The 14,810-nt window shown below is 36.2% G+C and overlaps 1 protein-coding gene across 5 annotated transcripts in view; it reads right to left on the reverse strand.

Annotated features, from left to right (window-relative positions):
- Positions 1-314: 314 nt before the first annotated feature.
- Positions 315-14,810, reverse strand: part of MICU3 (mitochondrial calcium uptake family member 3) — a 111,059-nt gene continuing 96,563 nt past the window's right edge. For 3 of the 5 annotated variants that reach the window (XM_043560194.1, XM_043560183.1, XM_043560172.1), the window contains 4 exons: positions 6,867-6,975; positions 4,654-4,811; positions 3,534-3,602; positions 315-1,831 (listed from right to left, as the gene is read on the reverse strand). In XM_043560194.1, coding sequence (XP_043416129.1) covers positions 3,534-3,602; positions 4,654-4,811; positions 6,867-6,975 — 336 coding nt within the window. In that variant the 3' untranslated portion in view covers positions 315-1,831. Of the gene's footprint in view, positions 1,832-3,533; positions 3,603-4,653; positions 4,812-6,866; positions 6,976-10,556; positions 12,538-14,810 lie in introns of those variants that run through there. The other 2 variants (XR_006294197.1, XM_043560204.1) reach the window with 2 other exon arrangements.

Here is a 14,810-nt window from a genome sequence, read left to right on the forward strand (position 1 = left end):
GAACTCATGGACCGCGAGATCGTGACCTGGCTGAAGTCGGACGCTTAACCGACGGCGCCACCCAGGCGCCCCCAGAAGTGTTCTAAATAGCAATTTCTCCATGTGTGCAAGATAATATAACTTTTAGCCAAAGATGAAAGTAAATTGCATGTCTTCAATTATTTGGATAGCAAATAATTACTATTGAGAACGTTCAGTGTAAGGTAGAATAGACCTTGGACATGTTAAATGAGTGAGTTGGCATTTTCATTTAGTCAATCAACTGAGTCAACCTTCAAAGCAGGTGAAATTAAATGATTATACTGCATGGAATCTTCAAATCCATGAATCATATATATTTCTATATCAATGTAATAAATAATGCCAGATAAAGAATGTACAAAGTTTAATACATAGCCAATGCTAATCATAACATTTTCTTGGAAATAACAGTACTTTTATAAATAGGCGGATGCAGAACTACCAATTTCACATTTATAACTTACAAAAACAAAGTCTGTATTTCCTATTTTCATATGCAAAAGCAAGGTGATAGCTGGAGTGTGTGCAATTTACATTAAATACATCTTAGAAAAGAAGATAAATGAACTTACCTTCCACATACAATATATAAATATATTAACTTCGTTGTTCTATTTTTGTACAGTATCCTTTTATAAACTATATGTTCTAACTGAACAAACTTCCATTAAATGCTATCAAATTATTTTCTCCATGTGAAAACCTAATTTTGTTTCTCTCTAGAAAGTTTTTCTTTTCTCTTTAAGTCTTTTGACTTAATGAATTTGAAATATCATTTTGAAAGAATTTACTTAAGTTATTCATTATGACCAGCTGTTTGGCATCACTTTTGCACGTGGTCCTTTTGCAAGAAACAAAATCTTAACTTCTACCAAATACAGACATCACTCGTGTACATGTTACATCCGCACCATGCAACACTCCCGCACAGCACGTCACACGGCTGCAAGACATCACTGCGACTGGCGTTGCCGACACATGCCATCTGCTGTCAGGAGCAGCGGCATGCTAAAGGCGGTCACAACAAGGACAGTAGTTGCTGTAGCCACCACGGTTTCTACCATGAAGATGTGACTTTTTTGGAGAAAAAAAAATCTGCATTTGAAATTGCTTTACCGCACACATAAAAGAGTATCAGACATTCTGATGACTTTGGCCAATAAACGAAAACTTTTAAAAACTTTTACATGATTCACACAGTATATGTAAAGTACTTTTAAAAATTAAAAGTACATTGTAAACCATCATATTATATTTATATAGTAGCTTAATTTCTATTTGTTTTTCAAAATTATTTTAATGTAATTAAAAACCTGGTAATAATGGGGATTCATCAACAATTCTAAGGGCCTAAGATAAATCTCAAGTAATACTCATTTTTCTGAAAATAAGTTCACAGTCTAAAACCAAAGAAAATATGTTGTTGCTATTAATTTTTAAGTGATCTAGATTCCAGGAGTCATATATTATTTTGAAATCAGGTAAATTTCTAATAAATAAAAAGTATTTAAAATACATTCTTACATAGTCATTGGAAGTATCTATATACTTCTGAAAGGAATGAAAAAGTACAGAGTTCAGTAAATCAATGCAAAAGCTCAACTTGATAACACATAACATTTACAGTTAGTGAGAAGATGCATATTATCTGTCTTATGTTCAAGAAGTCAATCAAGAAAAACTGTATTTAGTGTTTCTTCTTTTCCTTCAGTTCTACATGCTGTGATCTGAGACCTGCTTTTACTCTGAAATTTTTGCTTCTTGGATCATCATAGAGATAATAATCCTTTAAACTTTGCTTTAGAAGTACCTAATGAGAAAAAATATTAGCAATATTTATATACGATGAAACCAAAAGGTGATGACATTAATCAACTATTATTATGATAATAATGTGAAATAGTAAGGCACATAATAAAAACACTCGACAATATAAGATTCAAAGACTTAACATAAGACATTTCCTTTAACTTAAAATTTCAGTATTTTGCTAAGTAACTTGGCTAACTGAAAGGTCTAGAATAAAGGTAGTCGTTTTTATCTAGGGTTCCATGTACTACTTACTACACAGGATTAGTAGTGTCAGCGTGACTATTTTGGGTTGGTGGGGAACACTACCTACATGAACAAAGGGTACGGTCCTACTTGTTTTTTGTTTTAATGTTAGTGAAGTTTCTAAGGCAGTGGAAACTTCCTTAAAATAGAGAGGAGGGAGACCTGACTTCTTTTGCTAGCTCAACAGTTACCACTGTAAATAAATAAGCCTACTTGCCACTGAACATGTTAGAGCCAAAATGAGTTTCCCAAATGAGTTCCATAAAAAAAAAAAGAAAGAAAGAAAGCTTCGAAAGCTTTGTAAAATGGTGAACACTTGGTTTTCTCTTGGAAAGACACATAAATAGTGGCATATTAAGATCTGATAAGTTCTAAGGGGGAAGAAACCTACTGTATCATGTTAATTAGGATACTTCTCAAACTTAATTGATTGATTAAGTAGATTTTTGTTGTTGTTTTTTTAGAGTGATACACATTGATATCCTATGGAACCGCTTCGGGAAATATTGCTATAGACAAATACAAATGTTTCAGGCTTGAGGGAAACAGCGAGAATGTATATTGACAAGCATATATGAACGAACAAAACTGTTACTGATGAGACCTAACTAATAAGAAATCACAATAAACCAAAATTTTGTAGCTACAATAGCACACTTTTAAAAGAAAAAAAGAAAAAGTAAACCTCTCATTCTGGAGATCAGCAACAAATAGGAGTTACTTCTTTGGGTCGACACAAACGGAACGAATCTCGGGCATCTTCCTCAACTACAGCACTCGATGGTGATGGTTAGTTAACAGTAAGTAACACGGCTATGCCATGAGACAGAATGAGGCTCAAATCCTAGCTGGCCACTTACCAGCAAGGTATCTTGGGCAAATTACTCACTATGTCTTTATTTTCTCTGCTGTCACATGGAGTATCTAGCCGTGAGGATTAAATGAGATACTACATGTACAAGAACACCTATTAGAGGACCAGACGCCTAAAATAATTCTAAAAAAGTCAGCTGCTATTATTACAGCAGATGTTTGGACATGGTCCTATAAAATAGTTAACTAATATTCCCTTAGACGCTAATGGTCCCAGATTATAAGAATCCTATTTGGATTCATATTGTATCTGCTCACATACAAAATTGCAGGCTTAACAGAAAATTTTTCATTCAAGACATCCAAGAGAATTCCAGTCAGATGAGTATTTATTCTAGTTCCTTTTTGGATCACAGTGTAATAGTTGCAAATTCATGCTTTGTCATAATGATTAATTCTTAAATTAAATTACTGGTCTAAAATGAAATCATTAGAAGTGTAATTCTTCAACTGAAATAATGGGCTAAAATACAAAATAAGTTCTAAGTCTATTTCTTTCAGCTATTTCCTAAGTGTCATAATAGAAAAATAAATTATGATTCTTTGTTTCTGAACAAATTTAGACAAACAGGGAAGCTACATACTTATCTGCTGTGAAGTTCCTTCTTTAGACAGGATTTGAAAGTGGGATACTTCTGAACTGTTTTATAACCCTGCGGAACAGAGGATTACCAGTATGTAAATGTGCATAAAATATTATGGGGCCACAGGTATGCAATAAATAAATAAAGCAAAAATAAAAACATATAACATTTAAGAGATAAACACAGTATCAGAGATTTGTAGCATAGTTTATATTTTAATCTGCTTCTGCTACTCTAAAATTTTTGAGGAAAAATAAATGATTTTCAGTGTATGTCCTTTCAGGTGTTTGTGACCTCAGTTGGAAGTGTTAACAGCTCACCACTAGGTGGCAGTTAAGTACACAGTATCTTTACCAATTTTAAAAAATCATTAAAAATCTTTAAAAACATTGTTTAAGATGAATCTCGATTTTTTTATATATAACTTTTTCTCTTTTTAGATGTACAATATTTAGGGGTATTCTTACCAAAGACAGAAGATTGAACATTCTGGCTGTTAATAGAAAATTTTTTTTTTTTTTACCTTCCGTTTGTGGCACATCCACAAACATGTTAAATGTGCAAACACTTGTTGATTCATGCTGTATTTCATTACTTAAACCATGTTTCTGAGAAAAAAAATCACTACATTTCTAGTAATTTTCAGTAGAAGATGTTAACAGGAAAAAAATATTTCAACAGACAAGACAAAGGTGTTTAGTATATTTTCCATTTAAAAAGTACTGAATATGCAGTGACCGAAGAGCCTCAAATTGCCTAGTGGAAATCTGCACCGTACAAAATGCTATGTCTTTGTCTAGTACCAAGTCTGAACTGCCTGTGTGCAGACTGAATTAATCAAAAAATATTTCACATTTCTCCCCACAAACGGAGAGGAACATATTAACTAGATATGAAAGTAAGTTACTGAAATTCAAACTGATTTATATTTTCAAAAAGCATTAACTTTAATCATCTCAAAGTGTTTTTGAAAATAGGTATGACCTTATGTGTTTTCTTTTCAAATATGACATTTCATGTTTCTATCCTTAAAAATCTGTATAAATTGTTTCTGAAATGGAGATGAGTTTTTTCTTTCAGTTTTTAAAAAGGATATCAATAAGCTTCAAATTTATTTTACCCGGAATCCTCTATGGAGTCTGTCTTTCATAATTCCAATAAATTCTTTATAACTTAATTGATCATCTTTGTCAACGTCAAAAATCTTGAAGACTGTGTTCACTAAATGTGGTGAAAGTTTGAGGCCAGTAGCTACATAGACGGCACGCTTAAATTCATCTGGATAAATGTTACAGAAAAGGAGGAAATAGTTAATATTATTTTTATAATATGTGTTAACTACCAGAAAGGTTATAAAAGAAGTTTTTCTGACCATGGGTCATGACTTTATGTAGCATACGACTTTTCACTAATCATGCTATCTTTTAGGGAACAGAGAATTTATGTGGTTTGAATTAAAAAGGCCAAGCAGTAGCTGTATCTTGGGTTAATAATGCATTCATATTTGATGATGTTTGATGAACACCTACTATCAGTGATAGACGTACTAGAAATTAAGCTGAATAAGTTACCAAGAAACCTACAGTTCAGACAAATGACGAGACACCTGTCCAAATAACCATTACACAGGACCACACAAATATTAACAAAGTGTATGAGAACTTGGACATGAGTGATTACTTCTGTCTGTAGTGTGGAGTCGTAAGGAAAGGAAAGAGCAGAGCAGTGATTAGGAAAGGCTGCAATTTGTATGTGAGCTGAACCCTGAGGGATGGATGAATTCTGCTTGTGGAGATGAGGGAAATGGCAGAGGCGGGGACAAGAATGAACACAGGCGTGGGGGGAAAGAGCAGAGTCTCGGGCACGCAGGGAGGGCAACAAGTGGTCTGGTCCGGACAGAGCCCAGGGGACACGCAGAAGCTGGAGAAGCTCTGCACAGGGACTCTGAGGTGAGGAGCCTGGACAGTCTTCAACAGGCAAGTGTGGGACGGAGGAGTTTACACAGCAGGCGTGTCGTAGAAGGGATCACGTCTTAGACAGATCACTCTGTGAGCTGTCTAGGAAACATCAGAGAGGAAGGTGGATAATGGCAGGAATACCACAGCGTTGGCTACCGCAGTGGTCCTGCTGAGAGGTAAACACCTGAAAGTAAGTGCTAGCAGCAACAGCAAACAAAGAGAGACGGATTCTGAGCACCTGCCAGGGCACACATTTGATTGCTTTCGTTCCTAGTTCCATACAGTAAAAGAGCAACTTTCCATTCTGAACCAGGTAAGCAGATGCTGACTTTTTTTTTCCTCTCAAGGTTGACTAGTGGGTTCATCATGGCAGTAACTGCCGGTCTGTGAAAGCAGGGCTCCCAAAGTTTTGGTTTTCAAACACAAAAGTAGTTGAGCTGAGATGTCTTTTTTGAACATCTGCACAAGGGTGAAATAGGACAAATTTTCAGGTTTCTCTAACTCAGCGAGTACATGAATGAAGCTAGGTGAGGGATTCAGTATCTATGTTTTGGGGGGAAAGAGAATTTATGAGCATTTAGGGACTACAGTTTGGCTTCTCCCCAGAACTTGGTAATAGAAAAACAAGACTGTCCTCTGAGATTTAAACTTGGGAATTAGCACTTATTAGATTATGGCAGACACAGGTAGAATTACCTCAAAGACGTAAGTGGCAAGTCCTCATATAGCAAGAATAGTAAACAAAAGACACATTAGGGAAGGGAAACTGGTCCCAGCTACAGAATCTTAGAAAACGGACTAGACTCGTTAGTTTGTCTATAAGGAAAGAATGAAGCTGATCCTGAGGACGACAGCATTCTGAATTCTATGACAGTGTATTTCTTTGTAAATTAAGCAATATCAACATACAATTTTATATGTGATTCTTAAAACTTGATTAACATAAGTCCACAGCAAAGGGGGGGGCTCTGTTGGCAAAATTCAGGCTTCTCGATCAGCAGGGACTGAGCAAAAGATTAGAAATACAAACATCACCCTGTGATGACGTTTGAGCGTGGCCAGTTGGCTCTTCCATAGGTGCACACGCACTCCTCAATGCTACCAGCGGCCATGAGGTTTCTTCCTCTTTGAATCTTTACAAGCATCATTAAGTCTTCTCTATAAGATGAAATGAAGGCCAATAATAAATTTAATGGAAAAATTTAGCATATTTCCCTAAACTCTGCTGGAAAACAGATTTCCCATCAAAGTATATATCACTTTCAGGTGACTTGATGGCTAATATGAAATACTTTATTAATTTGTTATCAAAGCTCCTAGAAACAAGATAGGATCATTATTTTTTGCCTCTAAGTACTGAAAGACGATTACTTACCTTGCCCTATAGAACGACTTGCAAAGTTATACATATTCAAGGCTATTGCAAAGTCTTCTAAGTTGTTCAGAAACTGGAAAAATGACCTGAATTCATCAAATGTGATGCCCTATATTGGGAGAATACATGGAAATATATTTAGTATTGCCAAATTTATTAAAATAAGCATCTGTACTTGCTAGACATAAACAGATTAGGCACTTGCCATATCTCATGTAGGTAAACATTTCCAGGGCACATTCTGAAGCCTCCTTCCTCAAATGGAATGTAAAATTCACTCAGATTTATTTCCACTGCATAGGGTTGCTACCATTAGCATGACAGGTGAAAATATTTTTAAAACGCTGTCATATCTGTACAAAGTTTCAAAAATGATACAATAAAAATGAATAAAACTTTCACAACCACTTTGGAGACCTCTTTGGTTGTTTCTTATAAAGGTAAACAAACAGCTACTATATAATCTAGCCATTCCATCCCTAGGTGTTTGCCTAGGAGAAACGAAAACACATGTCTCCACAAAGAGTTGCACACAAATATTCACAGCAGCCTTATTCATAATGTCCTAAAGCTGGAAATACCCCAGATGACAGGCGAATGCATACACAAGTAGTGGTCTAACAATACCAAAGGGCCCAGCTATGGCTTGGCAACATGGATGAAGCTCAAGTGAAAGAAGCCAGACACGAGACCCCACATGCGATATAATTTCAATATACGAAATTCTAGAACAGACAAGAGTTATGTAAAGTGACGGCAAGTAGATCAGTGGCTGCTGAGGGCTGCGGAAGGGCAGGTGGACAGGGAAGGGGCACGACGCAACACTGCACTTTTTTCAGGTGACAGAAGTGTCCTAGGACTCTGGTTTCTAGTCTAGCATGAAAGAAACTTGGAAGCAGCCACTCTGTCCTAACAAGTAAAAAGCTGAATAAACAGAGGAAAAAAAACCTAACAAGCTTCAATTTTGAAAACTGTATTTTAGGCCTAAGTTTTTTAAACCCTAAGAGTAAGTATGATGATTAAGAAGAAAAACACGAGAGGAAAACCACCCCTAAAACACCAGTTCCTCCTGTACACGTATTCCTTAAATATAACTCAGCATTTGGCCGTTAACGTCTGTAACAATGACAACGCGAAAATCAAAATGTTGAACAGGCCAGAGGCAGGGTACTTTCACTTGTTTCTGCCACGATAACTCTGCCAGGACAGCATGAGGAGGCCCCGTGAGTGCACACTTACAGTTCTGGGCCCACAGAGAGGACTCCGGAACGTCATTTCCATAAACTGCAATGACTACCACTGCTACCAGCTCAACGCACCATGTATCTCAGATAACGTGCATTTGGCCATGAAGAGCTACATTTAAATTATTATGTTCTCAGCAAAACTAATGTAATTGACAAAGTAAACAGAAAAAGGGCGTAGGGCTAAGAGCTTAGGCTTAATAATTTCTCACCTTAACATACATGAAAAGGGAAAGGGAAACTAACAAGGCAGCATTGGAAAGGCAGGGAAAGAACCAGAAAAGTCTACTTTCATATAAGCCAATTACTGATTAAACGATTATCAGAATCATATTCATTATCTATTTTATTATCAAAATAATAATACCAATTTTTGGTATACATTATTTCCACTTCACCTGCAATGCTTTTTACCTGCAAGGAGAATTCTCACTGTCTTTTCTCTTCACTATTTTCTCTTCCTCTTTCCTTATATTCATTTATGGCCACTCCAACCCTGGATTTTGTTTTGTGACCTGATCCCAATTGCCATGTTTTCCAGGAAGGGCTGTTTGAATCAATTAGGGGGAGTGAGCCAGAAGGGGTTTGTCTTGATGTGGAGAGCTTGTTGCCAGGGAAACCGGTCACTGTTCTGGTTCTATATCAGTTTATGCTGTGGCCAGCTGCCACACCAATTTTTTAAGCAAAGTGTAAACAAAAATGTCAATTCTTTTAGGGAGCATAAGATTAAAAAGCAAATGGAGGTATGACAGAATACAATGTTCCCCATCTGAATCTTTAGATTTTTCAGAAGAGTGATGTCATGTTTCAGAAAGATAGGTCAGATTCAACACCATATAATTATTCTTCTGTGTAGATTAAATTCTTTGTGTTTGGAAATAGAGAATCATAAACTTGAAGACCAGGGAATTCATTTTGATAATTTAAAGCACTCCATTTTTAACAGCAGTGAGGGAATGATAGTGTCAGGAGGTAGAGTCATTTCTTCTTCCTCTCACCACCAGAATCACTTTTATAATGAACCATTTGGACTTGAAAGGAAAACGTCCTAACTGTGAGAAGTGGAATGAAAAGAAGTATCTTACATTGTAGCAAAAATAACATGATGATAATAACGGAAAAATTTAAAGCATCAAAAGGACATGAGCTGAGAATCAAGAAATAAACCCAAATACCTACGATAGAATGATTTTCAATATGAGTGCCAAGGCCATTTATTGTAGAAAGAACCTCTTTCTTTTTAACATCTTTTTAACAAATGGGGCTGGGACAACTGTTTATTTACACTAAAGGAAAGAAGTTGAACTCTTATTTCACTTCATAGACAAAAGTGAACTCAAAATGGGTCAAAAACCTAAATTTAATAGCTGAAATTATAAAAATCTTACAAAAAAACAGAAACAAAAACTTCATAACTTTGGAACTGACCATGGTTTCTTCCTCTTGTTTTTGTTTTTGTTTTTTTTTACATCAATATATTCTTTATTTTCAAAGAGGAAGAGCTGTTGTATTTTCTTCCTGGTAATAGTTTCTTAATATGACACCCAAAGTATGAGCAACAAAAGGAAAATAGACAAATGAGACGTTGTCAAAAGTAAACATTTTTTGTGCATTAAAGGATACTATCAAGGAAAGTAAAAAGACAACACACAAAATGGGAGAAAATACTGGCAAATCACGTATCTGACAGGATTCTAGTATCCAGAACATATAAAGAACTCTTAAAAATCAATAACATAAATGGGAATGCAAGCTGGTGCAGCCACTCTGGAAAACAGTATGGAGGTTCCTCAAAAAATTAAAAATAGAACTATCCTATGACCCAGCAATTGCACTGCTAGGCATTTATCCACGGGATACAGGTGTGCTGTTTCAAAGGGACACATGTACCCTCATGTTTATAGCAGCACTATCAACAATAGCTAACGTATGGAAAGAGCCCAAATGTCTATTGATGGATGAATGGACAAAGAAGATGTGGTATATATACACAATGGAGTATTACTCGGCAATCATATAGAATGAAATCTTGCCATTTGCAACTACGTGGATGGAACTGGAGGGTATTATGCTAAGTGAAATTAGTCAGAGAAAGACAAATATCAAATGACTTCACTCATATGAGGACTTTAAGCGACATATGAGTCCACTCATATGAGGACTTTAAGCGACAAAACAGATGAACACAAGGGAAGGGAAACAAAAATAATATAAAAACAGGGACAAAACAGAAGAGATTCATAAATATGGAGAACAAACTGAGGGTTACTGGAGGGGTTGTGGGAGGGGGGATGGGCTAAATGGGTAAGAGGCACTAAGGAATCTACTCCTGAAATCATTGTTGCACGAGATGCTAACTAATTTGGATGTAAATTTAAAAAATGAAGAAAATAAAAAATAAAAGTAAAAAAAATCAGTAACATAAAGACAACACGATTAAAAAATAGGCAAAAAGACTTGAATAGATATTTTTCCAAAGAAGATAGACAAATGGCCAACAAACACAGGAAAAGATGCTCAACATCATTATTCACTGGGGAAATGCATACTGAAACACAATGATACCACTGCACATCCACTAGGATAGCTAAAATTAAAAAGGCAAGCAATAACAAGTGTTACTGTGGAGAAAGATGTAGAAACATTAGAAACTTCAGACATTATTAATGAGATTATAAGATGCTGTGGCTACTGTGGAAAACAGTTTGGTAGTTCCTTAAAATGTTAAAAATTAAGGATGCCATGTGACCCAGCTATTTACCCTGAAGTATGTATCTAATTCTCTGACAGTTCAAAACACATGTCCACATAAAAAAATCATATACGAATATTCATAACAGCATTATTTGAATAGTCAAACTGGAAACAACTCAGAAACAATTTACCAACTGACAAACAGAGGAAATGTGATATATCTATATAATAAAGTAGTATTTGGCAATAAAAAGGAATGAAGCGCCATTATTTGCTAAAATATGGATGAACTTTGAAAAAGTTATGCTAAGTTAAAGAAGCCAGACATAATGGATTACAAATTATATGACTGCACTTTTATGAATATCCATTATAGATAAATTCATAGAAACAAAGCAGATTAGTGGTTGCCATGGGCTAGGGGGAGGTGAACTGAGGAGTGACTGCTTAATGGGTTATGGGGTTTCTGTTTAAGATGATGAAAAAGTTCTGGAACTAGTATTAATGATGATTGTATAACATTGTGAACAGAATGCCTCCAAATTTTACTCTTTAAAATAGTTAAAAGGGAGAAATGGTAAATTTTATGTTATGTGTCTTTTATAATAAAAATTTACATATACTATTGAAATGTGTCATTCAGGATGTGAACAAGCATGTGTAAGTCCATTTGGATGGAACTGTGGCAAGGCCTCAGTGAACAAAACCGAGAGAATTGATAAGACATAATTCAATCAAGAGACAAACTAGAAAATGCTGTAGATCTCAAGCTGCAGTGTGATTACACTGGTTGTACCGGCAGATACCATGCTCTATGTGCAGCCATGATGGAGCTCCCAGTGTGTGCACCTGTTTATCTTTGGTTGAGGTACATAAGCGTGAAATAATTATTAGAAGACTAGGACAAGACTGGGGGGAGTCATGCCATGGAAAATGGCAGGGTAGGGTGCTTAAAAAGTTGGTCCCTCCAGCCATTAGTTGGGAAAGACTGTCAGGATTAACTTTTTTCAAACTCTGGAATCTAATCCATAGTTTATAGCAAGGAGGGGACTGGTTAACGAAGAGAAGGGTAGCTGGAATTCAGGGAGAGAGCACTGTGGTGTTTCTGTCCACTGAACTACCATTTTTATCTTTCGGTGCTGTGGGAGAGTGCTGATGTTTCCGGCGTGGCTTCCTGGTGCCAGAGGGCTACTATGGTATGTGATTATTAAATGTTGTGTTATTTAATATAAAATGTATTGGTAATTAAAATGTTGTTATTAAAATGTTACCACATGTGATTTGACCTGTATGGTGGTTCTCTGAGGGACTAGTGAAGAGGCTGACTTTTGTTCTGCCCCTCCCTCTTGGGCTTTCCTGGGGACAGTGACAGCTATCAAAAGATTTAAAGACATGCACACTCTGTGCCTGCCTGACACAAGGGGTGACAGATGGGACAGGTGGCAGACAGAATCCAAAAACTTGACAAAGGGAAGGCTGAGGAGAATGGTATTAGAATAGGGGCTAACAGGGACACTGTAGATACCTGGGAAATTAAACGTAACCAGGAACTGTCACATGCTTTGAAGATACCTATGGATGTTAAGTTACCACCTCTTGCAGATCTGTGGGCTTTGTGGAGGCAGGAGATGAAGGCAAAGGAAGAGGCTTTGGTAGCCTGGGTCAGTGCAGGAGGAATGCTCCAGCTCAGAGCTGAGTTGCAAAGAGAACACTCTAGGTTTTTCTTCCTGGCTCTGGGATGTAAGGATCTCTGTCAGTTCTCTGGCTAATCACTTAGATAACAGAACAGTCTTCAGTGACTATACATGACAAGAAATGCACTTTCCCCCATTTATTTAGTGACTTCGCCAAGCTATTTTGCGTATACAGCTGTAGGGGAGAGTTTGGTTTTTCAGAGTTAACACAGTATAATATTCAAAATGGTTAGGTTTTAGCAAAAAATTACAATGCATACAAAGAATTAGGAAAATATGGCCTATTCATCAGGAAAATACATCAACAGAAACCATCCCTGAAGAAGTCCAATCATTGGACTAAATAGACAAAGACTCTGAATCAACTAAAATACACTCAAAAGAGCTAAAGGAAACTATGGATAAAGAACTAAAGGAAATCAGGAAAATTACCTATGAACAAATTGAGAATATCAAGATAGAAATTGTAAAAAGGAACCAAATAAAAATTCTGGAGCTGAAAAGTACTATAACTGAAAACACAAAGTTGAGTAGGTATTCAGCAATAGATTTAAATACGCAAAATAGAGAATCTGCAAACTTGAAGATAGAATAGTTAAAAGTATTCAGTCTGAGGAACAGAAAGAAAAAAAAATGAGGAAAATTAACAGAACCTAAGGAACCTGGGGACACCATCAAGTGTACCAATACCCAAATTATGGGACTTCCAGAAATAAAAGGGGAGAAGACAGCAGAAAGAATAGTTTTACAAATAATGATTGAAAACCTCAAAAATTTGATGTAAGACCTAAGTCTACACGTTCAAGAAGTTTTATGAACTTGAAGCAGGAAGAACTGAAAAGATCCATACCAAGACACATACTCAAACTGTCAAAAGACAAAGGCCATCTTGAAAGCAGCAGGAGAGAAGTGATTCTTCATAGAGAAGGGATCCTCAATAAGATTAACAGCTGATTTCTCATCAGAAACCATGAGGCCAAAAGTAAGTAGGACAGTTCAAGTGCTAAAAGAAAAACATCCAACCATTCTGTATGTGGCAGAATTCTGTATGTGGCAGAGCTATCCCTCAGAAATGATTAAGATGTTCTCAGGTAAACAACATGTGGCAAAACTATCCTTGAAAAATGAAGGAAGTAAGACATTCTCAGATAAAACTCAAGGGGGTTCGTTACTAGCAGATCTATCCTACAAGAAATGCAAAAGGGAGTCACTGAGGCTGAAAAGAAAGGAAACCAGAATCTAACTCAAAGCTATATGAAGAAATAAAGAATTCTATTTAGGGTGAAGGTAATGGTAATTACATAGATACTGCTTCATACTCGCTGGGATGGCTAGAACTAAAAATTTATATATATATATATATATATATATATATATATATATATATATATAAATGTCTATGGACAAATGAATGGATAAACAAACAGTATACATACAATGGAGCATAATTCAGCCATAACAAGGAATGGAGTACTGATACAAGTTACTACATGCGTGAACCTCAAAAATATGATGAAAGAAGCCAAACATGTAAGGTCACATATTGCATGATTCTATTTATATGAAATAGTCACAATAAGTAAATCCACTGAGACAGGAAATTGACAATGATTACTAAAGGCTGGAGAGGAATGACATAATTTGGAGGTCTATACACTAATGACTACACCCGTAAATGCTAGAGTCACATATCCAATTGCCTACATAACTTCTTCATTGAGATATCTCATAGGAATCTCAAACTTAAAGTGTCCAAAATGAAACCATTAATTCTTTCCTAAAACCCCAAACTTGAAGTCTTGCTTAGCTCAGTAAATGGTACCGCTGTTTCACAATGTGTTTCAGGCCAAAACCCTAGGAATTCTTGATTCTTCTTTTTCCTTCACATTGAAATCTAATCCAGCAGCAAGTTCTATCAGCTCTCCTCTTTAAATGATCCAATTTCTCACCACCTTTCCCTACATTCACCCTGGTCCATGCCATGCTCATCTCTTACCTGCACTCCTATAACAATATCCTAACTTGCCTCTTCCTTTCAAAGCTGGGCCAGCTGAAGTGTACTCTGAATATACCAGCCATGATGATCTTTTGAAGGAGGAATCAGATCATATGTGGCCCATGAGTCACATCATATTTAGGTGTCACAGCAGACAGTGAATGCATGCTGAATAAATACTTGACGGATGAATGCACACAGGCCTATGTTCTAAAGCAAGGCTACCAAACTTTTCCTAGAGTAGACCAGAGGGGAAGTATTTTTATTTGTTTAGGAAATATAGTCTTTGCTGCAACTACTCAACTCTACTATTAGG

This window comes from Prionailurus bengalensis, chromosome B1 (genome assembly GCF_016509475.1).
Source record: "Prionailurus bengalensis isolate Pbe53 chromosome B1, Fcat_Pben_1.1_paternal_pri, whole genome shotgun sequence".
Lineage (NCBI taxonomy): Eukaryota > Metazoa > Chordata > Mammalia > Carnivora > Felidae > Prionailurus > Prionailurus bengalensis.